At 48.6% G+C, this 24,438-nt stretch overlaps 1 protein-coding gene across 5 annotated transcripts in view; it reads right to left on the bottom strand.

The window, feature by feature from the left end:
• ZBTB40 (zinc finger and BTB domain containing 40) overlaps positions 1–23,119 on the bottom strand; it is a 33,471-nt gene extending 10,352 nt beyond the window's left edge. For 3 of the 5 annotated variants that reach the window (XR_008975096.1, XM_057430802.1, XM_057430806.1), the window contains exons 1-8: positions 23,003–23,119; positions 16,473–17,260; positions 15,742–15,875; positions 10,431–10,626; positions 9,772–9,914; positions 4,919–5,111; positions 2,367–2,500; positions 800–968 (exon numbers count right to left, since the gene is read on the bottom strand). Coding sequence is in view for 4 of the 5 variants with exons in the window: in XM_057430802.1 (XP_057286785.1) it covers positions 800–968; positions 2,367–2,500; positions 4,919–5,111; positions 9,772–9,914; positions 10,431–10,626; positions 15,742–15,875; positions 16,473–17,205 (1,702 nt within the window). In the remaining variant the exon portion in view is untranslated. The remainder of the gene's footprint in view (positions 1–799; positions 969–2,366; positions 2,501–4,918; positions 5,112–9,771; positions 9,915–10,430; positions 10,627–15,741; positions 15,876–16,472; positions 17,261–23,002) is intronic. The other 2 variants (XM_057430804.1, XM_057430803.1) reach the window with 2 other exon arrangements.
• Between the last annotated feature and the right edge of the window lie 1,319 nt (positions 23,120–24,438).

The following is a 24,438-nucleotide window of genomic DNA, read 5'->3' as shown; positions in this document are numbered from 1 at the left end:
TCCCACAGCTCAGGGCAGGGTTTCACACATGGTTACTGCCATGCATTTGTTTTCTGAAGCTCACCAAATTGCTCTCGGCTATGTTTTGCTCATCCCTTTGCCAAACTAGTACAGAGTGTAACATTCCCCTACTGCTATGGGACCCTCCCAAGGGATCATTTGCTCTGTAAAGTGTATATATAGCAAGACCAAATTAAGGCACTATAAGAAAGTTAACATAGAAAATAGTCTGGGACTACAAACTGCACCATCATGTTCATCTTTGCACAAGACAAGCATGCCCTGATGTGACCTTTCTGCAATGAGTCTGTGAAGTATCTACACATAACACATATGAAGTCAAGGGACTGTAATACAAGCCCAAACTCACACAGATCCAACAGCACAGGAAGAGCAAAAGAAACCCCGCAGCTTAAGATAGTAATTCTGCAAAATAAGCCAATATAGATACAAATTACATAGGTAAGTGGCTTAAATGCCTCCAGAGCAAGGGCTGAGGTGTAGAAATGTAAACACAGGTAAGGAATACCAGTATGGGCCCAGTCATGGTCTCCACAACCCTTGTAAAGTACAAAACATTAATATGATGCATTTTGTCAGCAGGAGAAAAGCACTTTCCAGTGCTTGCATCCAAAGGGTCACCCCTGTGAATCCTCCTATAATTACAGCCCCAACATCTGGCCAGGGGTAGCTCTGTGAAATGACAGGAAGGCCACTGAGGTCCACTATCAAACTGCCCATGACCCCTATAACCATGTCTAAAAGATCAGAGAAGGACAAAAACTTGTCCTTTACTTACCCACATGCCCCAGCTCCTGCATCACTGGCTGCAGGTCTGGGAAGGACTCGTGGACATTGCACAGCAGCTGACAGATCTTGATGGCCAGGACAGACTTCTCCTGGGCTGTGCTCAGGGCTGCTTTCAAGGAGGCCTCTGAACTTTCCTTCTGAGCAGAAATACTCAGCAGCTGGAGAAGTAAGAAGAAGAAAACATAACATGATAGAGATTTTGAGCTGTAAAAGGTCGGGATGGGGGCACATCCTCTTTGTTTCATCTCTACTGCTGGGAACCTGCTTTGAGAAACCAGAAAAGAAACCCCTTTCCATACAGGTCTTTGCCCCTTCACTGATGCATGTGCATGAGCAGAGGGAATTTCAGGATTAAAAAAGTTACAACACATGAAACTTTCACACTCTGTTTTGTTATTAGCTCACTGAACAAGTCCAGAGGAGGCCACAAAGATGATCAGGGGCTGGAGCACCTCCTGTATGAAGACAGGCTGAGAAAGTTGGGGCTGTTCTAGAGAAGAGAAGCTGCATGGAGACCTCAGAGCAGCTTCCAGTGTCTGAAGGAGACCTATAGTGTTGCTGGGGATGGACTCTTCATTAGGGACTGTACTGATAGGACAAGGGGTAATGGGTTAAAACTGAAACAGGGGAAGTTTAGATTGGATATAAGGAAGAAGTTCTTTACTGTGAGGGTGGTGAGGCACTGGAATGGGTTGTCCAGGGAGGTTGTGAATGCTCCATCCCTGGTGGTGCTCAAGGCCAGGATAGACAGAGCCTTGGGTGCCATGGTTTAGTGTGAGGTGTCCCTGCCCATGGCAGGGGGGTTGGAACTGGATGATCTTAAGGTCCTTACCAACCCTAACTATTCTGTGATTCTGAAACCCACCTCCCTATGGAAAGAGCAGCTCCTCAATGCCTTAAAGCATTACAAGCTTCCCTAACTCATAAACCTGTGCTTCACACACAGCTTTCCTCTCTCTGGGCTTTACCTTCTAAACCCAAGCCTGCTTCAGCCAGGCACTGCAAGGAGACCCAAGGCAAGAATCTGTGCATGCCCATACGTATCTCACCCATCCAGATCTCCAGCAGCAGCTACTGGAGCAGGAATGAGGAACCAGAGACTGCTAGGTGGAAAAGGCTAGCTCCTTACCAACATAGCCCGTTTTCCTTGTCAAAGGGAAAAGAGGCAAAGCACTCTGGGCTGCTACACAATCATGGCATCCTCAGTGCACTTTCTAGGAGCATTTCATTCTCACATATCCTGGAATAGCCAACTGAAATGGACACCCACTCCTTGGCAGCTCTGCCTTCCCTTCGCACCCTTGCAGAGCTGAAACGGTTTTGCTGTGTTTGAACATCCACAATTTCACAAACTGAGAATCTCACTGGCAATTTCTTTTACCCCAAAACTCCCACAGGATTTATATAACACACCCAACACACACTCACTGCAGCAGAAGGGCACCTCCAACATTGGATGGCTTCCCCAACCCAAGTAATGTCCCTTGATTCGAGTGCACATGAGGGCCTGTCCACCCACCCTTTGAGCTCTGAACCACGCCAGCATCTCCTTGTACCTCTTTTACTGCTTCAGTGAGTCCTGCCTCCTCCGGGGCCAAGCCCTCCAGGTCCCCTCTCTTCTGGATGGCCTCTGTGATCAGCTTGCTGTGCTGCAGGATGATCTCAACGGCTGTGCTCCCGCTGTTGGCCACTGAGAATGAAAAGTAAAGGTATTTAAAAACACAAAATGCAAGAACCTGAAAGCCTCAACTTTGCTTAGCTTTGTCCAGCCCACTCCTGAAGCTGAGCTCTTAACAGCAGGAATGACTCCTTTAGGGCACAGGAAACAGCAAATAAAGGCAGGCAAGCTTTGGTTATACTAAATGCAGCACTGACATCCAGCAGTAAACCCTAGCAGGCCTCACTTTTCACTGCTTGTCCAACTTTGGGTGAGAAAATCAGGTTTTCCAAGGCATGTTGCTGAAAGAGACAGTGACAACGTCAAGAAGCAGGCATGGTTCTCCCGAGACTCAGGATTTCTTCTCCCCCCCCTTTCCTCTAGTCATAGAGAACCCACTCTGACTTTTGCAGAATTCAAGAAAGGGGAACAGTGTTTATACAGGATAACAGGAGACACAGGTAAAGTACACCATGTACCAAAAGTAATACACGATTGTACTTGTCACCAGATTATTTGAGAAATAAAACTGGAAATTGCCAAAGAGATGAATATGAAAAGGATTCTTTTCACTGTTGGAGTTACTAAATTGGAGAAGATGCATAGTTACACTTTTATAGAAGAAACCAAACCAAAAACCCGTAGTTCATCCAAGACATCTATGCATGTTTTCTGTGGGTGTTTACGTCTTTTCATCATTTTGGCTCAGTACCAAACAGAACAATCTACTGTTCACACAGCACAGCAGCTAAATACAGAAAGCTTGGTCAAAAGAAAATACAGGCTTGGGACCCAGAAGACACACAGTGCTGGGTAAGAGGACAAAGCTCTCCAGAATGGGGAAGGAGATAGTGGGAGGCTCTGGGACTTTTCAGTGCAAGATTTTAAGCCAATATGGAAAGACTCCCTGAAATCCAAAGATTTCTTGGAGACATGAGTTACTCCCCAGCAGAGCTAAAGGAAACTCATTAAGCACTTGAGCTCCGTAGGGTTTTAGTGTGACTTAGATGTGCCCCACAGGGATCAGAGGGTGGTTTACAAATGAAAACTATTTCCTCTTTTCTCCCATCAGAATGTTTCTGATTTCATTACCTAAATTTCATCTGTGAGGAAAGTGCTCTCAGCTCTGCTACTGTACCAAGGCGAGCTCCGCCAGCAAAGCATGCCCTGCACCGCTGTCAGGACGTCCTCCTTTCTGCTAGCAGGGCAGCACAGGACATCAAAAGATGCCACCAGTGGCTCAAATCATTCCCTCCCTCTTCATTTTCACGGTAAGAAATATTTGTGCTTCTGTTTGCTCAAGCTGCAATTTGAGGAGATTCAGCTCTATGTAATTAAGGAATGCTCCTCCTTGCGTTGGGTATTACCACTGGATAATTAACCATGTTGGGAGTCTGGTGTTTTAAGAAAGCAATCGTGCTTAACAAATGACAAAGCAAACTGCCTGTCGGGACCGTTTGCTACAGAGGAAATTATCAGCATTATGAGCACAGTTTTGCTTTCTATTAAACACTCATTTACATTTCGCTGCATGTTAATTTAGTTTTTAATTTTTATGTGACTTCAGGGCTGGTGAAATTTGTCTCTCACCCAGAATTGCTCAGGGATGTGCCTAAAGCCAGAACTTGGAAAGCTGTCCCACTATGCATCCGAAAGGCCCCTGACCCACCACAGGCAGGCAATGAACAATAAACCCCCACCAAAACAAACAGGAGGGGACTGACTGTCCAAGATAACTATGTCTAATGGAGACAATATGTGTGGGTTTCCCATCAGCACATTCTGCTCCACACAGGAGACCACGAGTCAGCAACCACACTGTGCAGAAATGCGACCTGGATCGAGGACAGGAGCTCAGCCCAACTAATCTCAGCCCCACAATCTCCCTCAATCACAAGGAATTCACAAGGACAGCAGACAGGTAAGACACTGTCTGTATTTAATGTCAAGACTGACTCTGGGGAATTTTTAGGTATTTGCTTTCAAAGCCACCAAGTACCACAAAGTCACCAATGGACCAGAGTTTGGTAAAGATACCTTCAACCTGTGAAGCATTTCTTCTGTGAAAATTGTTCTGTTTAATATGGAGACTCATGCTGCTGCTTTTAAATAACTCAAAACCAAAAATTAGTTTGACACTGGAGGGAACAGTTCTCCTGTTTTCCAGAGATGACATTCTAGTTTCTACCCCATCAGTGTCAAACTAAAAGGAAGGAGCCAACAGGCTCCTGCCCCAAACTGCTCATTACATTGCAAAGCAGGGGCCTTCTTCCTGGCATAGTGCTCCTACCCCAGTGCTCCCAGACCAGTTTTGTTTGAATATAATAGCCAACCCATCCCCTTAGATGAAAACAAGGCTATAAGAGCATGCTGAAGTCCAGACAAGCACGCAACCTTCCTGGCAATTCCCAGAACTGAGTGCCCAGGTTCTGAAACTTAGTATACCCATACCTTTGCCATCAGAGACATTTGCTGTTGCCACTAAATTGTCTAGCAGAGGGTGGAGACCAGGGAATGATGTTTTCACAGCCCCAAGAAGTTTGACCAAACTTTCAACTTTTAGGGTTTTCTCTTCATCCACCTTCCTGAGGAGATTGTCCACGGCTTCCCTCTGAGAGGTGCCTCCACAGCAATCCAAAACCACCTGCAGCAAAGAAACAGCCAAAAACCTGTTCGTGAGAGCTTCCTACAAACTCTTGGGTCTGAACAGAGACCACAGAAACAGGAACAGTATCAACAGTACACGCAACTGCAGTGAATCCATACCTACTGCTTCCCCTAATTTAATTAACTGGGAAGTGTCATGAGGTCCTAGTTACAGGAACACCTAAGCACATCCCAGGTATATCCTGGGATGTGTGTCACCCTGAAAACTACCCTGGTGGGTTCTTCTGCTAAGTCTAGCTATTAGAAGTGGCTGACAAGCCACTCCTGTTTCTTTTCAAAAGGAAACAAAAAGAGACTTAAAGATGGGGTGAAAACAGCATTTCCTTCAATATTTGCAGCAAACACTTGGTCAATTGGCAGTCTTTTCCCTTGTCTCCCCAGTTTTTCTGCAGATGTCTCTGCTTCAACAGGAGTTCACTTTCTTTGAACAAAACTGGACCTGCACACAGAAATTTCTCATGAGGTCTCAATTCTTAGTTCTCATTAACTACACGCAAATACAGACCCTTCAACTTTAGACTACCACAACATTCAATTCTCACTACTTAGTTGTCCAGCCATGTAATTCTTCTCCCTCTTGCAGATCCTCCTCTGTGTGGACAAAAGATGCTGGTTTTGCTCATCAGCAAGTTCTCCTAAGCATACTTGGGTATTTTTGTGTCAATAACATTAGTGTTAATATTAAGTAAGTGTCAAGAATCCCACTAGTAACCTTGCTCCATCCTGTCAGCCTTGCCCTCAGCACAATCTGCACTTTACTCCCAATAAGATTTATCCTTTTCGAGCATCACCACTTCCTCTAGTTGAACAATTTCCTCAGATGAAATTCAAATGCTTTGCTCAAATCTAGACTGAGGCAGAAAAAAAAACCCCAAACATTTTCTCTCATCAAATGAAGATTCCATGTCAGGCAGAAGCAATTTGAGCATTTTTAGCTGCATTTTATCCTATTTTTTTTTTACTTACAAGCAGTGCCCTCCCACCTGTCCCAACACACACTCCTGTGCACACACAGGGCTGACTGCCTAAACAACTGCTTTTACATCTCTGTCCTGGCCATCAACAGTAGGGACCACTCAACTTGGAAAATACAAGAATAAACCTTGCTGTCACTCTCACAGCCATGTGTGTCAGCTCTTCCTGTCTTGAGCTGTGATCTCACTTCAGCTGCAGGAAATGTCTGTGTCTTTCTCCTAGACTGGGCACTAGGCTTAGCTGTGAGTTTACAGGGCATCTCCTCTCATTATCCTTTCTCTTCAGTTGGTCAGACAAATGCCTGTTGCTGTCATGCCTGATATGCCACAAGCCTCTCTTCATATCTCTAAAGTACATTTCTCTGTCTATTGGACATTTCAGCCATTCCTTGTAGGTCCTAATACTCTTCCTCGAGTTATCCATTCGCTCAGGTCTGTGACCCCCCATACAAATTCTCCTCTCTTGTTCAGGATGCAAACTTCAGACAGTTCTCCTACCTTTAACATAAAAGAAACTACTCCAACAGCTCCTCCTGTGCACTCACCACCACCTGATCTCACTAATTAGTTTCTCTCATTTCTAAAGAGCTGTCCTTTTGTAGCCAAAACTCTGTTAGTGAACCTGTTGACATATCCTCCCATCTAATTCTCACTGAGCTGACTCTGGATGACTCAGTCTGAAGTCCTCAACACAAAAACAGGTACAAAAGCAGCATCCTTTGGGGGATGTGCATGCTTTAACTTACCACTGCTCTCAGGCTAGTGTCAACAGATGCAGAAGTGATGGCCATGGAAGTGGGAGATGCAGCGCCAACACTTTAAGACTTAGTTTGACACCAGTAGGTGGGACAGTCAGAAAACATCCCCCCATTCTGCCTGCAGCAGGATTTCCAGATCTTGATCTTTAAGGTCCTTGATATTTGAGATCCCTTCCAACCCAAACCATTCTATGATTCTCTGTCCCAGCTCTGAAGCAGTTTGGCTTAAGCATCAAGCTCCATAGACACTGGAGCCAAAGGGGAGGGGAAAGCACATAGCTCAAAATACCCACATCCCCTCTAGAACAGAGCCTGGACAGAAGGAAAGGATGAAGGTTCCTACCATCTACTCTCTTGCTCCAGGCTCAGGGCTGTCTGAATTCTGCAACAACCTAAGCCATGGGACAACATGTGTGAGAGGCTACCTACTCTTCCTTTGTAACTAAGTTTATTCATTTTAAGTGATAATCTGCATCCAAGCCATCCCCCAAATCCTCCACCCTACCTCCCCCCACTACAGAAACACTGATAAAGCCACAAAGTTAAGCCACAAAACGCTAGGTAAACTCTCCCCCAAAACCCAAGGTTTTACAAAGAGGCTTCACAACTGATCATGTACTGGTTTTCCAGCAAAGAAAATCAGACTTACTCCATGCACAGCTTGGGCCAGGCACAGGAAGAACCCAGGTGCCTAGAAAAAAGGCTGTTACACTTAAAATTCCCTTGTCTTCCTTAATAAATGTGTAGCTAGTGTGAGAAGAAAAAGGAAAGCCTCATCTTTAGGAACCCTTGGAGAACTACATCCTCTCTCTGCCAGCCCAGAGCTCTAGCGCAACGCTGAATCAATCAGGTAAGGTGAAACTTTCAGAGGTGGCTGCTAATTCCATCTTTGTTTTCCCAGTGCTGCAGCTGAGACACCAGAGATCTCAAATGCACATATGCCACAGGCCCACTGCTTTAATCAGTTTAATTTCTAAACTAATTAAGCACTTTTTGCACTTGTCTGGGGGGCAAGAAAACCCCCCAAACCAATAAAGCAAGCCTGCAAAAAAGGACCCCCACCACCCTGAGGTCATTCTACACTTGGCAATTCTCCTGTATCTTCCTGTGCCACAGCAGAGACAGAGCTATGCACCCAGCCCCACTGGAGTGCTCCCGAAATATTATTACCTGGGGGCTAAAACAAGAGCATGAAGGGATCCCGTGGCAAGAAGGATTTTGTATTTGGAGCAGGTTTGAAGGCTCTGCAGCAAACAGAGCACACAGTGACTGAAGAGGCTAAGAAATAGCCAACATCACCCCTTCACCAAACGAGGCTGGAGTCTCTTAGTATACGATGATGCAATCCAAGGCTGTATCCTGTGCCCAAGGAGCACACCTATGGCAACAGAATGGTTTGGTGCATTGGTGGTTGGCATTTTTTGTTTGCTTGATTTCAATGGAAAGGAGATTCAAAATGGCTGCATTTTAACTTCCTAATTTTATGAAGACAAAGAGAAGAGTGCAGGGAAAGGGAACAGGGATATATGAAAAATCATCATCTCCCTGCTGCTGATGCAGCTGTCATGGCTCAGCGCTAGGCTCCAACGTGCAGGTCTCTGCTGATAGCCCCAGCAGACAATGAGCTCTTTCCTGCACACACACCTCACTCCATCCTCTCACATACCCACATTCCAGGCTCAATCATGCTGCTCTGGGAGGAGAAAATTCATCAGCTGCCAGTCACAGCCCAGCCCACCAGGAGAATCATAGAATCCCAGCCTGGTTTGGGTTGGAAGGGACCTTAAAGCTCATCCAGTTCCACAGGTAGGGACACCTTTCACTAGAGCAGGTTGCTTCAAGCTCTGTCCAACCTGGCCAGGTATAAGGCAGCCACAGCTTCTCTGGGCACCCTGTGCCAGCCCCTCACCATGCTCACAGTAAAGAACTTCCTCCTTATATTTAACCTGATCTTCCCCCGTTTCAGTTTGAATCCATTACCCCATATCCTATCACTACAGTCCCTGATGAAGAGCCCCTCTCCAGCATCCTCATAGGCCTCCTTCAGATACTAGAACCTGCTCTGAGGTCTCCATGTGACTTCTCCAGGCTGAACAGCCCCAGCATTCTCACCCTGTTTCCATACAGGAGCTGCTCCAGCCCCTGACCATCCTCGTGGCCTCCTCTGGACTTGTTCCAGCAGCTCCATGTCCTTCTTATGTTGACATGAAAACCAGGACAGGAGGTGTGCAGGCTGCATGCTGAACACAGCATGCCAGGGCACCTGGCAGGTTTTAGCTGCACAGGCAGGGTACAGCCAGCTCCCCACAAAACACAAAGGAAATCTTTTCTTCGTGGCTTCTGCAAATCAGTATCCATAAAGCAACTGCTTGCAGGAAAGCAACAGCTCTCCCACCAACTGCTGCATTCAACACATCAAAAACATATCTTTAAACATGCCAGGCAGTGGACGTGCTGCTCTTGCAGGCAACTGTGTGATAGGAGTTAAAGAGTTAACGCTGGGAGAGTCAGCTGAAAGGTAAGCTGATGACCCCTCTACACAAGGACTTCATTAGCAAGCAGGCAGTACAGAGGTCATTAGTGGTTCTGCTGAAACCAAACCACTACAGAGCCTTCTCTTGGCTCACAAAAAGGCATTTTCAGGGTCTATAGGAGCACCAGGCACATCCCCTACTTGCAGGGCAATCTCACACTGCACCAGGCTGTGATCATCCTGAGGCTGCCTTCACAGCTCAGCTCACCCCCACAGCTCAGGGCAGAAGGGAGATCCATGATGTGCAAAAGGGAGATGAAATTGCCAGGTGAGGCTAGCACATCACTTGGCAAACCGAGCAGTGAGATGCTGCCCCACAGATGCCCCCCCCACCCTCCCATCCACAGCTTTCCTTATTTCAGATTGGTTTACCCGCTTCTCTGAGGCAGTCAGGAATCCCTCTTCTGCTGCCTCCAAGAACTCTAGGATGGGGCTCAGCTGTGTCACGCTCTGGATCAGCTCCTCCCTGCATCCCAGCAAGCGAGCAGTCAGCGTCTCTCCCTCGTCTGTGCTCTCTAGGGGGAAAAAGGATTCAGAAACACAAAGTCAGTCTGAAGGAACTGACAGGCTCCCGAAGCGAGTGAGACTCTGTGAAAGATCTAAGTGAATAGCAAAGCTTATCCCAAGCACAAGCAGCAGAGGAAAAACACTTTACTATTCTCTTTAAACTCTATGAAAGGAAAACGTCTCATTTATCTAACAGAGCACAAAGCCATAAAGCAAGCTGGAGGTTAACACCAGGTTTGCAAGGCCACTGCTTTGTGTCAGACTCAAGTAAAAACGGAGCTTTCAATCCCGAGGCTCAGCTGTGCTCTGACCCGTGCAGCCATGGATCGATCCAGCCCTGCAGGCAGTGATGGGGAGAGCCCTGTGCTGCCCACACCCACTGCTGCAGGATGGAAATGCTCCAGGATCTTGGTCAGCATGAAAGAAACCTCCTGCATCTGAGTGAGGACACAGGGTTTCTGGAGACCCACTTTGCCTGTAAGGTTGCCCACTCACTTTGCCAGTGGCTGCACTCAATTCCCTACCTCCTTGATGCAGGGCTTCTCCATTGCCCTGTTCCCTCTCCAGCAAAGCCGCTCTCAGCTTGGGATTTGTGTCTTGAAACAGCTTCAGTAAAGACACGAGGGTCTGAGCATCCAGGGTCTGAGCATCCTTCACCTTGCTCAGCAGCTTCTTCAACACTGACTGTTCCCCTGCCTCTGCCAGGCAGGAAACCAGAGCCTGCAACAGAACAGGGAAGGTTTTAACAATAGAATCAACTGCCCTGTACAAACTGAGACAAAAAGCAGAATCCTGGGGTTTTGTTCAGGGGACAAAAAATTAAACCAACAAAACAACCACATAGAAACCCACCACTGAACTCAAGCTCCAGTCTGTGGCCACCAGCCATGTGAAGGAAGGCAGCAAGCCCTGCCCTCCAGCCCTTACCTTTACAGCAAGTCCCACAGACTGGAGCAGGTTCCAGCACCAAACATCACTTCATCTCTTCCCTTAATAGCCTAATGCCAATAGGAGACTTAATAAAACATGCTTTAAACACCATTACTTTTGAAGCCCAAAGCCAGGGCAGGGGATACTGGTTTTCACTGCAGAACACTTGCACAGAAGGCATTTTAATTGGGACTTTCAGGAATCTCCATCCTCAAGTCACAGTGGAGCTGCATCTCCCAGAGAGAGCTTTGGAGAGAAGGCAGCAAACCTCGCATTGTGTGCTCTCTGCATGCCTGGCAATCATGCCCAGAGCTCTAAAACCCACTCCAGTGACCCGAAACAGCGACCAGAGGCAAACATGCCTGTGCAGTTATAGAAATAAAAGGAAAAGAAACAAGCTGGAACTCTTGCTCCCATTTCCCTGGAGCCCTTTAACGCCGTAAATATCGCCCCTAAAGACACACACTTCCCAACTCTCCAGGAGAGATGCCAGCCTTTCAGAGCAGGCTCCTTTATCAGAGACTCCAGGGATGCTACAGAAGTACCTTTGAAGTGGAGAGCTTAGCCCAGCTCCAGAGAGAGCGACCATTTTCTGCTGTCATTGTCATTTTCATTTCAGTGATAAAAAGACTGAATGCAACTGCTTGGGGCCGCACCAGGGGGATGGTGGACTTGCTTTTCCTAGCAGGTGTAAATGCTCATGTATTAGGGCAGCATGACAGTGCAATGACCTATTGCAAAGAGTATCCTCAGAGGGGAAGCTGCAGGAGTCCCAGCTCTTTACCTGTTAATGGCATTTTTGCTGCCAAACAGAAACATGGACATGAAGGGCTCTGCTATAAAGGAAGAAAGGAGATGTTGCAGGCATGCTGAAGAACCAGCTGAAAGGTATTTGTTAATGCAAACATGAATTTGTAATGACACTTGATAACCAGATCATGTTTGTTCCCAAGGTTTGCATGCCTAGCCCCTTCCAGATCACAACGAAACACAAACCATTTTGACTCTCACCATCCCAAAGGGGCTCAGCACCCTGCCAAATTCCTGGTTTTACGACAGGGATGAAAAGTAACTTGCATTGTCGCAGTATTTTCTCCTTTGTTTTAATTAGTTTCTAACTCCAGTCAGCTCAGCATTGCTCAGGTACCACCCCTTCCTCAGTGCATGGATTTGCTTAATGGAAATGAGTTTTCAGAAACTGAAAGGCTCTGCTATTTATAGTCTTTTTCCAGAAGACCTTTCCTCAGACACGTTGCTCAGTGGGAACACAAGAGCCTCTTAGCATTGTTTTGAAAGAGCACACAGTGCATTTTAGACTTACTTTGAAGCATTAACAATTCCCAAAGATCCTGGAGAAAATGGAGAGATACTGATATTCACTGGAATCACGGCTTCCACTTAGTCATAACGTGCTCTCACGATACAGTCTGACCCATTAGGCTTTCACTGTCTGGGACACTTGCAAGAGCCTTCCTGGCCAAACTGGTACAAATCAGCACACATCCAGCATCCAGACTGGAGCAAGAGACCGTCTCTCTGAGCAGGGAAACCAAAAGAGACCATTTCCCTATTCATAAACCTCAGCCCAAACTCCCCCACAAGTACACCAGAACGGGGGGGGGAAAGTTCTCCAGCTCTGTGTCCACACCCCCCCCCCCCCCCCCTCAGAAGCCATCACTCCTAATCAGGATGCAGAAGACAACAGGAAACTGTTTTATGCTGCATCCAGAAATGCAAACAAAGGATGACAATAGTTGGACAGGCCCATAGGCAATGGAAATGATCCACAAGAACAGTGACATTTATTCTATGCGGGAGTATCAGCACTCCTCCGCTTCATCTGAACCCGGTAGCAGAGGGAACAAATGAGCTGTGCAATAATTTGAATTGAGTTTCTCTAAGAGAGCACAGGAAGATAAGACTCGACACCAGCAAAGCTCTTCGACGCTTCCCCAAATTACTGCAATTTCAGCCTTGTTCTCATTTCCAAGCAGGTTTCATCCAAGCCAGAACCAAATTAGATAGGAATAGTTTGTGAGATACACAGAGAGACTCTAAAACAAAAACAACCCCCAAAAATCACATCTCCTTAAACAGAAAAGCAACTCACCCACGTTTTTCAGCCCAGAGAGCAGAATGCAACATCAAACTGGGAGAGAAGCAATAATTCTCACAAAAGCAAGGTCTGCACAAACCTCCTTGGGGAAAAAAAACAGGCCCTAAGAAACCCCCTGGAGGTAGCAGGAAAGAAGGCAGCAATGCTGGAGGGGAGCAGGCAGCAGTGCTACAGGGAACAAGGCACCCAGACAGGGATGAGCTCACAAGCAAAGGACCAGAAATACAGGGGCTACGTCCAAGGCAAAATCCCACTGAAACCAGAGGAGCCTGAACACCAGGACAGCCCTGTAAAATCCCCACATTCCCAGGCTTTGCTGTCCATTGCTGCTTGCCTACACAGACCAGCCATCCACAAAAGGCTCCTAAGCTGAGGAAGGATGTGGAGGAGGGGAGTGGGAGATCTTCCCTAGAGCAGGGCAAAGGCACCCAGCAGCTTACTGCAAAGAAATGGCATCTCACCGGCTTCCAGACCTGCTGCTACTCGCCCTGAAGCACCAAAGAGACTGCAAGCAAATGAGCAGCAAAATAACACAGAAAAGTTGGGGGACAGAGAGTGGGGAAGAAAGGAGAGAGGAAAAAAAACCACAAATCCATTGATGTCTACCACTGGCACAAATCTCAGCCTTAATTACACATCCCAAGCTGGCCTCTTTGGAGCTGAACTTGCACTTTAAGCACGACTTTAGAAACACACAAGTGTGTTTCCCCCGAGGAAAACACCAGGCTATTGTGGAAAAAAGCTGCTCTGTCTGCTGAAAACAGAGCCCAGACTGAGTGCTGGTACCCACAGGTCCTGCTTATCCTAGAGGAGAGCTCAGAGAGGGACAGATCTAGCTGAGCCCCTGCTTACAAAAGGTTGCAGTTTGTCCCCCCACCCCGCTGCCCTGGGGCTGACACTTTTCATGCTTGTCACAGCTGAGAAGTGATTTTTCAGGCAGGCTTAAAGAAAATCCATTTCTCATTTATTCAGTGTTTATTTATAGCTGCAGAAAAATTGTCCAGCTGCTGTTCTGCGGTCAGACACCAAACTGCCTCTGAGCTCCACAACCCCTCACTTGGCTTCTGCTGCAACAGCTCATCTGGGAGCACAAAGGGCCGGGTACGGGCATGTGAACTTTACCTGCTGGTTCTTGGAGGTGCTGAAGAAGCAAGAAACAACACTTACTGGAAAGCAATAGGAAATGGGGCTGTTACACGGAGCAGAAGTCAGGCAGCATGGCAGTGAGGTTCTGCACTGCAACCTTGGAGCAGCATGAGCAGGCAGGGGAAGGCATGTGGCACAGGCACTGCCTGCCTGCATAGATGCATGGAGCTGCCAAATCCCTTCTGGCAGTGCCCATCCACATTGTACAGCACATTCCTGCCCTGCTCCAATTGCCAAGGTGCAGAATAAGTAAAACCTTAAACCTGACATATTTGTCTGATCAGGGTGATGAACAAACATAGGAAACCCTAATCCTCCCCAGGGCGTTCAGGCACACTGAGAGCTGAGCTCGCTCAAAGGTGCTTCTCAGTGCTTGGGCTTGCTGTTACAAACACAAATTGGGATCCACATCTTGCTCCTAAAGATGTTCAGTTCAGGACCATCAGGAGGGTCAGCCGCTAAGGGAACACAGGCTTCCCTCCTGCAACACTGAAAGGCTTATCAGAAAAGAAACCTGCACTCCCCAAACCAAGGGAATTCTCCTCCCTGCTGTCATAAGGTTTTTTTTTCCTAATAAACATGTTGCCTTGGGTTTTTAAAAGCAGGATGCCACCACAGCCCAGATGTCCTGTGGTTATACTGGTGTTGAAGGGACTAAGTGACTTAGTGACTTGAATCCAGACACCTTCCCAGCTAGCAAGGGCATGGAAACCTAGAGAGCATCACAGCCCCCCAACCTATGGAACAGCACTTCTTGCCTTCAAAATGTCAGCTAACCACAGAGCCACTGAAGAGCCAGCCATAACACAGTCACACTCCCATTCTTTCACATAAGAAAAGGCACACGGGGCAGTTCATGCAGCCTGGTGTGGAAAAAACTACCAGGGTGAAGAGAGCAAGCATGGTCCCAACCTCGCTCTGTAGTGGCTGCAGTTTTCTGCACAGAGCCTGCAATGACACAGCAGAGTGCAGCCTGCACCAGTGCTCACCAGACACATGCCAGCTCCGAGTCCTCCTGCACCACTGCCACCCCAGCATGGACTCATCTGCTGCTTCTGTGGTGGCTTCAAGCCAGTACAGCGGCTGGTATCATCACTCGGAGCCCAGAGCATCCTCCAGCATGAAGCAAGTACCAGACTCAGATAACCCCCCAGCAGTAACCTGAGCACCATTCATCAGTGATGACAGCTCTAAAGCACCACGGGGCAGCACCCACAGCCCCCCGCAACGCTCCCCATGAGCAGCCTGCCACATGCAGAACAGAGCAGATGCTCCACGGCCAACCCTCACCCAGGGCTCAGGAAGCTTATTTTGGGATCTCATATGTTGACGAGTTGATACAGTTCCCAAAGCAAATGGCTTAAAACAGGAGGAGAGAAATCAGTGGTGAAGCACTCCCACAACACAATGAAGATGTCTTCAGGGCAGGACACACACTTCTTTACCTACGTCCACAAGCAGCTTAATCTTACAGATGCTTCTGCCCAGGGTGTTGCTCAGGTGAGCACGTACTGCCCTTCAAACAACCAGGCACCAGAGCCCCAGTTTGCCATGAAACGATTTACTAAACAGGGCACAAACTACTCTAGCCCTCAGCAGGGGATAGAAAAACTTGCATCATTTACCCAAGTCAACACACCTACCTCCTTCTGAGAGGCATCAATTTCTCTGCACTCTTCTAGCCTGTTCAGCACAGCCTGGGCATCAGAAAGGGCCTCAGAGAAAATGCTTTCATATCGAAGAAAGAAATCCAGTTTACAGCTTTCGCTGTCTGCTGCTGTGTGAGGGAAACAAGATGAGTTATTTGCTAATTGAAGGGATTCACAGAAAGCATGATGTGATTGAAAGGCACTGGTTTGTAACCAGCACATTGGTTATAATAGGGAAACTGTGACTCACAAATCCCTTCTGAAGATATCACACAGCCTGGAGGGAAAACCAACAGTTTATTTAACACCAGTTATAAATGGAACATTTATTTTAAACCCAGTACAGCCTCTGTTTTCCTCCCATGCTGAACAGGAGTTTAAAGGATAAAGTAGCATTAGCAGACAACTCTGTTCACTTACTGTTATACAGACTGCCTTATCAACCTGCACTAATGCAGATCTCTACTCTACATCAGATGCAATCACATGCACGAGTAAGAAAAGTTTTGCTCCCTACAGCTCTGGTAAATTGGTGAGTGTGAGGCAACTGCAAAGACCAAAGGAAAGTATTGCACAGTGCCAAAGGAATAAATCCCTGCAGGAAAGGGATTTGCTCCCAACCTAGGGCAAACTAAAACACAGAAGAAAAGATGCCCCATAACAGGAAAACATCAACATGGCTGCATACAAGAGGCAATGCTATGTCCAGACCTGTAAAGTCTCACCTAAATCCCTCCTCACTCCTCCTTTCTCCTCTGGAGGCTCAGGAAGCTCCTCTTCTGCACAGCCAACCTGCTCAGCACAGGCAGGCTGATCAGGATGAGAGCCTGGACCCTCCTGGAGGGATCTGGTGTCACTCGATATCCCATCCTGGTGAACCCATGTGTGATTCACAGCAAGTTCCTGGCCAGGAGGAGAAACATCTGCTTCCACTTCTGCTTCTTCAGGGCCAAGAAAAGGGGAAAGTCTCTGTGGTATGAGGTTATCTGTTTTTCCTTCATCAGTTTTTTCAGACTGGGGCAGGTTATTAGCTTCAGCATGGTTTTCAGATGAGTCTGCTGCCTGGCTGGAGACTTCATTTACTACCTGGTCCTGAGTGGAACAGCTGATGAGGTCCCTGAGGAGGTTTTTGCAACTGACAGCCACATCACCCATCTGCAGACTATCTGCCACAGAGATAGTTTTGGTGAAATTGTGTTTCCCCAATGGGAGTTTACCACTGTACATCATCTCCAGCAAGAGCGCAAACTCCTCAGGGGTCACCACAGAAGCATCGATGGAGATGGTGTCTGTACTGTCCAACAGGGATTTAAAAAGCAGGCTGGCAGCAGCCAAAACCACTTTGTGTGCCCTAAAGTGAACATTCCCGATGAAGATGGTGCAATCACAGAACTGCTGCTCTTTGCAGAGGGTATAGAGCTGCTGCAGCAGCTGCCTGCTGTAACCAGGAAGCTCCATGGTACCAGGACAGGGTCTACTGGCCTCCTCCTGCCGTGGTCTCCACAAAAGCCTGCTAGTGAAAAAAACAAAGATGCTGTTAGCACATTGCTCAGAGAGGAGCCAGACAGAAAGAGAGGAAGCAAAAATTACCTTTCAGTTTACACTTCCCAAAAGCTCACTACACTGCAGTTCAGTGGTTGCAGCAAGAGGCCCCATGGACTGAACTTGCAGTCCCCAGATTTAGCAACTTACCCTGCTAGAGTGAGTCTAGATACTGTTCAAATAGAAACACTTCAGAAAGAGCTTGGGAATGAATACTGAGCCCCAGGTGGCACAAAAAGGGAGAAGAGACTCCCTGATGTGCCTCCTACCATAGAGCTCAAGGAGGTGCAAGTACTCTTCAAATGAGGCACTGCAGTGCCGGGCTTTGCCTGTATCCAGAAGCTGGACCTGGTTTCTGAAAGGGCAGGTGGGGAAGCAGTGCAGGAAGACCTGTTCAGATCATCTACCAACACAGGAGAATCAGAGGTGTTAGCTTTGACCTGTAAAGCACCAAGTGGTTTGGGATCAGTTAATTTTCCCCCTGCATCACTGCGGAGCTCAGCAGGGGCACACAGGTGTTAGAGATGGAGATCTGCTTTCAGCCCAGAGCCTTCAGCACCTCGCTTCTCAGCACACCCCAGTCCTAACTCTTTGATTTAGAAGTCTTTTACCCCAAACTGTAACTTCTTGCAGAAGTCCACAGCCCTAATCCCATTTACCAGAGCCTCCCTTTTACTTCCCCCATATCACTGCAGGAGAGAGAACAGATAGAACATCTGCCAACAGAATTTTACCAGTGGGATACCTGGAGTTTTTATCTCCGACAGGATAACACTGTTACTGCCTTGTCGACACTCTAGGCTGCCTAACACTGGTGCTGGCAATGATGCTGAAACAAAGCAGCATGAGTGCTGGAGGAAGAGCACCCAGATGGACAGGATTTACATGACCTTCAACTGCTTAACATCTCTGCACTCAGCTTCCTACTGTCTTGTAGAGAACAGGAGTAATGTTGCCTATCATCAGGGCACAAAGTGTGACGATGCTCATACACCATCCTAAGCTCTGCCTCACACAAAAGCAGGCTCGGAGCTACTCCTAGCTTGCAATGAACTGCAAGTTGCAAGCAGACACTGGGTGGAGATTGAGCTGGTGTCTCACAAGGTGCCAAGCCCTCTGGAGCACAGAGGCTGTGGGAAGCAGGACCTCCTGCCCAAAGCCACAGACATCTGAGCTGGTGGATAACACTCATGCATGAGAGCGCTTCTGCTCAGCCAAGAACTCCCCCATGCTTTAAAGATGAAGTACTATAACTTGCTTTTCCACCATCAGGATAAGATCATAGATGGTTCTGGCATCACCTCAAAGCACAGGTGTCATGCTCCCCATCTGAATACCTTTAAAGTGAGAGCACTGGGTAGCTGGGGCCTTTCTGGAAGGCAGGGAACCTAAAGTAGTCCCTGATACCCCACCTCCTGCTTCCCAGGAACCATAGTTTCTCTGGGCACATTGCTACCAAAGACTGTCTGGTCTGCAGCTCATCCCTGCTGCTTTGCAAGTACCAGATCCAGCCCCTCACCCGTGCACAGGGCCGGTCACCTGCACTTCCAGCCCATTAACCACACAGGCCCTGCGATCCTCCCACACCGTTGTAAATCATGACAAACCAAGCTGCCATCAGTGGAGTTGCTGCTGGTCGTGGGAGAAGAAACAGATCTGTTTCTTTTGCCAGGCTCAATGTAATAGCAGATTTAGTCCACCCACTCCTTCTCTGGAACTGAAGAAATTCCAGTATCTAAGAAGAAACTGAATCTGCTGATTAAATAATAAGTTGTGGCTCTTCCTCCAAAAGGACAAGCAGGAAACATCAGTGTCCTGGACAAGATGTCTGCTCACTTTGCCATGAATAGCCTTCGACATAAAACCCATCGCTTCTACCATAGCAAGCTGGAAGAAGCTGCAGCACCATCTGCTCTCTCTATTCCTGGCAAGAACATAGAAGACATATTTGTCCATGACAGCTCAAAACGTGAAAGCTCTAAGCAGCCTAGCAGCACCTCCCCTTCTTCATTATAGGAACTCAGAGCACTAGAAAATGCAATCAGATCAGACATACTTGTTTAAATACGTATCACTTCTTTAATTATAGGGACCCAAAGATCCAGTACTGCCAGAGAGAACAAGTTTTTTTAATGAGGGCCAAGACCATCCTCAAGGCAATTGCCCCATACTTAGAACATGCTTCAGGCTTTTCTGCAAGGAGGAACCACCAACAGCAACCTGACTTCTCCCTCACTGCCTCCTACATCTCCAGACACAGTAAGCTGGGTTTGGCTAAAGCTGCTCTTCCAGCAAGGTCATGGTAAGAACTCTTAGGTTTTTAGGTGGAGGACCTTTCACTGCCATATTTATTCTGTTAAATTACATGCCTTGTTTCTCACCCAAATTTGTCTGGCTTCATCTCCCAGACACCTTCTAGACAGCTCCCAGGAGATCTGGCTGGGAGCCTGGGCTGAACTAGGAATCTCTCCGAGAGTAGGTAACACTTTAGCAGTGATGAGTGCTTTGCAGAACAAGAGCTATCTGCCTCTGCCAGCACCACTGGTCACTTTCCAGCTTGAAGATGCTTCTCAGCATCCTCTTTAGAGCCAGGCTCACTGGGAACTTCTTATGGATTTCAAACTTCAGGTAAAACATTGTTTAAGCTGCTTCTGGGGCTGCTGACACCAGAGCCACACCAGTACTGCCCTCTTCAGCAGTGCTGCCTCACTGGAGTCAGAAAAAGGGACAAAGGAGACAAGATACTCGCTCATCTCACCTGTATGACAAATGGGCCTTGCAAAATGAACCTTCTGAGGAACACTGGGGGACATCTTCAGCCTTGTCCTGCCAACTTCCCAGGGAGAACACCAAGGTGGCTGAGGAATTTTCATTGCACCCATTTCCAGTGAGACTGTGAATCAATTCGAGCCAAATTTTCAGAAGTGCCTAAAATTCCTAAGGCTGTACCTGCCCCACGTGTTGATAAAGGCTCTCCTGTCATCCTTAAGCAGAAGTTATCAGCTGTGACTGCTCTCAGGACATCCATTTCAGCAAAGAAAATCCTTCTTCTGATCCTCCCAGGTACAAGGGGTCCAGAACGGGTCTGCAGCAAACATTATCCTCTGCTGTCCCATTTCAGCTTCCTTTTCCTAGGCGTTTCCACCCTCACATACCTCCAGAGTTTGAGGGGATCATGTCTTTTTCTTTAAGCTACATTAAAATGGGAAAAGGATATGCTGAGAGCACCAACTCTTCTCCATAGAGGAGGGAACAGGAATACCCAATTCCACCTACAGAACTGAAATGGACTTTCCAAATTAAATTACTTCTCTTCATTATTCATACAATTACTCCAACCTAGATTCAATAGATTCCAAAGCCATCCACATCACAAGGTTCATCAAAAGATAGCCTAAATTTAGGACTGAGTACTTTATCAATAAGACACAGCAGAGATGGGTGCTCCACAGATGCACAATGAGACCACCCCTCCCCTGCAGTTGTGAGGCTGCCACAGCACCCTCACACTATCAGAAAGCCCATCATAAAGCACAGAAAGAATTTTAATACCACCACCTTGGCAAAAGGATTCTATGTGCCCCTCACTGGCAAAATTAAGGGCTTTTACAATACAAGGTGCTGGTCTACACACCTGCTGGAGTTAGTGTAATGATGAGCCCAACACTCCTTGCTTCACTGATTAGTACCATCTCAGTGGCCAGCTTGAAGATGGGCTCCGTGCCTGACATTCTTCCTTGGGATGCACACGGAGCAGGTTTATTTTAACTTAAAATAATTAAAAACACCCCAAACCAACCACTATTGCTGCCCTGGCAGGGAATTAAGACCAGCACAGAGCTTTTTAAGGCACAAACCCGCAGCCTTGTGCTCCCTCTTGCTGCCAGCACAGTGCAGTGCAATGCCATGCACTGATGGATACAACCACCTGTGCACCCAGCGCAAAGCAGAAGCAATACCTACGTGAGCAATAAATAGCTAAACAAAGCAAGCAGGAAAAAAAAAAAAAAAAAGTAGTTAAATAAATAAAGAGACAGAAAGAGAAAAGCAAAATGGAAAAATTTAACTTCTCTGCCTTAAGTAAATGTCACTTCTCTTAGAGCTGATCTGAGTGTCTCACAGGAGCAGCCCTCCTGTGCACTGCACTCACAGCTTTCTAAAATCATAGAATCCAGCCTGGTTTCGGTTGGAAGGGACCTTAAAGCTCATCCAGTTCCAACCCCTGCACAGGCAGGGACCCCTTCCACTAGAGCAGCTTGCTCCAAGCCCCTGTGTCCAACCTGCTCTTGAACACTGCCAGGGATGGGGCAGCCACAGCTTCTCTGGGCACCCTGTGCCAGCGCCTCAGCACCCTCACAGGGAAGAGCTTCTGCCTAAGAGCTCATCTCAGTCTCCCCTCTGGCAGGTTAAAGCCATTCCCCTTGGCCTGTCCCTACAGGCCCTTGTCCCAAGCCCCTCTCCAGGTTTCCTGCAGCCCCTTCAGGCACTGGAGCTGCTCTAAGGTCTCCCCTTCCGGAGCCTTCTCTTCTCCTTGGCCCTGCAGCCCCTGGGGTACCACAGCAGCCTCCAAAAACAACAGGCACCTTTCTGGTTTTCTCACTGAGGAGTTAAGGACAGTGACAGCCTTAAATCAGCATCAGAACACTCCATGTGTGTGTTTACCAGTTTCCTGTTTTCTCCTTACTAAAATGATGACCTTACAAAGAGTGGAAAGCCACAAAATCACATACTGCAATTCAATTATCTTACCCCTCTCACCAAAAGTAATTCAGTCTTTGAAGCATTGAAAGATGCTGAGGGGTTATTACCTGCATCTGAGGTGTTCCAAAGGGCCAGAGTAGGCAGCTCTCCCAGAGGATAATGTAAAATCCAGTCCGAGGAGCTAGGGCACGCCAATTTGGTTTTCAATCTATTTTATTTCAGTTCAGAGCATCAGTGCAGACTGGTAACAGAGGAAAACAAGCAACGTTTTGACTCAAGTTCATCACACTGCAGTCTCTAAAGGCAGCAGAACAGCACACAACGCTTAGGTGAGCTCTCTGAATAGAAACATAATAGCTTGGGAAATGAAAAGTTCCACACCTACATTTCAGAGAACTTTCTGGAGCGGTTGACAGCTTCTGACCAGGCAGGGGATGGAGCTCAGACAGACCGAGATTCTATGAAAGACGCCCTGAAGTGCATCTAACGAGAAACACCTTCGGGGACAGGAGAATCCAGCTACAAGCTCAGAGCCAGGGCTCTGGTGGAAGCATCTTTCAGTGCAGTTTACAGAAGGAATACTGCCGTATTTTCCACGGCAATAATACAACCAACCAACTCCCTCCGGCAGAAGGGACACGTCCATTGCTCGAACGAGCAGGACAGGGGCCCTTCAGTTCCCTGGCCACCCATGGAGCACCCACCAAGCACACCTCTATTTAACAAGCCTCTACCACAGGGACCCAGGCCCGGGCCCTCCTGCAAAGGCTCCGCAGGAGTTACTCCTTCCATAAGGGCGAAGCCAGACCCTCCCGTGCCGCTGCGCTGGGACGAGGCAAAACCTCCCCATCCCCGGCGCCGCAGAACCCGGCCCCCAGCGCGGGTTTGATGAGGAAGCGGCCGGAGGTCGGAAGCGGGGACGGAAGGGGAGCCCGCGGCGACAGGAGGAGGCGGACGGGCCCGGCTCTCCCCGCAGCGCAGGCCCAGGCCCGGGCGGCGTCGCCATGGTTACCTTTATTGGTGGCGGCGCGGCGGACACGGAGCGCGCAGGCCGGAGCCGCGGGAACAATAAAGCTTCAACAACAACAACCGCCCCTCCCCTGCGCCCGCCGCCATCTTGAAGCGGCAGCGGACCACGTGACCCGGTGGGGCGGGTGTTATGTGTGGCGCATGCGCAGGGCTCTCTCTTTGCCTTCCCGCCGAGTCGTCAGGGAGCGGGCTGTCATGGCCGCCGGTCGTGGCCGCCCTTCGTCGTGTTCCGCTGTCTCAGGAGCCCTCGGAGCCGCCTCGGGCAGTTCAGCGTTCATTGCAGTGACCCCCACACCTCCTATCGGTGTACCCTGCCCTCCATCCCTCAGCCAGCCTGCGCCTCATGGGCCCTGCAGGCCGAGAAGGTGACTCGGGGATCACTGGCAACCCCAGCGGGGACTCCCGGTGAATGGCTGGGACCAGGAAGCGCAAAGGAGCCCTCAGGTGCTGAAAAGCCCCCACGGTGGTTTGCAAGGGCGTGTGTGCGTGTGGGAGGACGTGGGGTGGAATGGACAGAGGTGGTGAGGCTTCCATGTGGGTCATGCTGAACGTGAGCAGCCTGTGCCTGGGCAGCCAAGAAGCCCCCAGCATCCTGGCCTGGATCAGCACCAGTGGCAGGGATTGTGCCCCTGCACTGGGCACTGGTGAGGCTGCACCTCGAATCCTGTGTTCAGCTCTGGACCCCTCACTACAAGAGGGACATTGAGGTGCTGGAGCGGGGCCAGAGAAGGGCACTGGAGCTGGTGCAGGGCCTGGAGCACAAGTGTGATGGGGAAGGGCTGAGGGACCTGGGGGGTTCAGATGGAGAAGAGAAGGCTCAAGGGGGACCTGATGGCTCCCTACAACTGCCTGAGAGGAGGATGGAGCCAGGAGGGGCTGGGCTCTGCTCCCAAGGAACAAGGGATGGGACAAGAGGAACCGGCCTCAAGCTGCACCAGGGCAGGTTTAGATGGAGCTGAGGAACAATTCCTTCCCCAGCGGGTGCTCAGACATTGGAACAGGCTGCCCAGGGCAGGGCTGCAGTCACCGTGCCCACATCGTGGAGACGAGGCCACAGTGCCATGGGTTAGTGCTGGCCTTGGCAGTGCTGGGAATGGTTGGACTTGACTGTAAAGGTCTTTTCCAACCTGGTCCATTCTGGTATGGCTGGGGTGCTCCATGTTTCTTGCCAAGACCTCGGTGTATTTCTCTTCTGTCTCTGCCAGTAACCTGGCCCAGCCCCAGCTCAGAGCGGGACTCTGGGTGTATTTCACCTCAGCAACTTTGAGAGCTTCCAGATGGCCCCAGCATGGAGCTGCCCCCAGCCATCAGTGTGCAGGGAGCAGCGAGGTGCCAAGTGTCCCTCCTGGCCTCGCCAAACCTCTGCAGGGTAGGAATTGTGCCCCCACAGCAAAGATGTGGTCCCTCTTCTGTGTGTTA

Source organism: Pezoporus wallicus, unplaced genomic scaffold (assembly GCF_028554395.1).
Source record: "Pezoporus wallicus isolate ANWC-B61680 ecotype Strahan unplaced genomic scaffold, APGP_CSIRO_Pwel_v1 contig_11693, whole genome shotgun sequence".
NCBI lineage: Eukaryota > Metazoa > Chordata > Aves > Psittaciformes > Psittacidae > Pezoporus > Pezoporus wallicus.
This window is presented reverse-complemented; position numbering and strand designations above follow the sequence as displayed.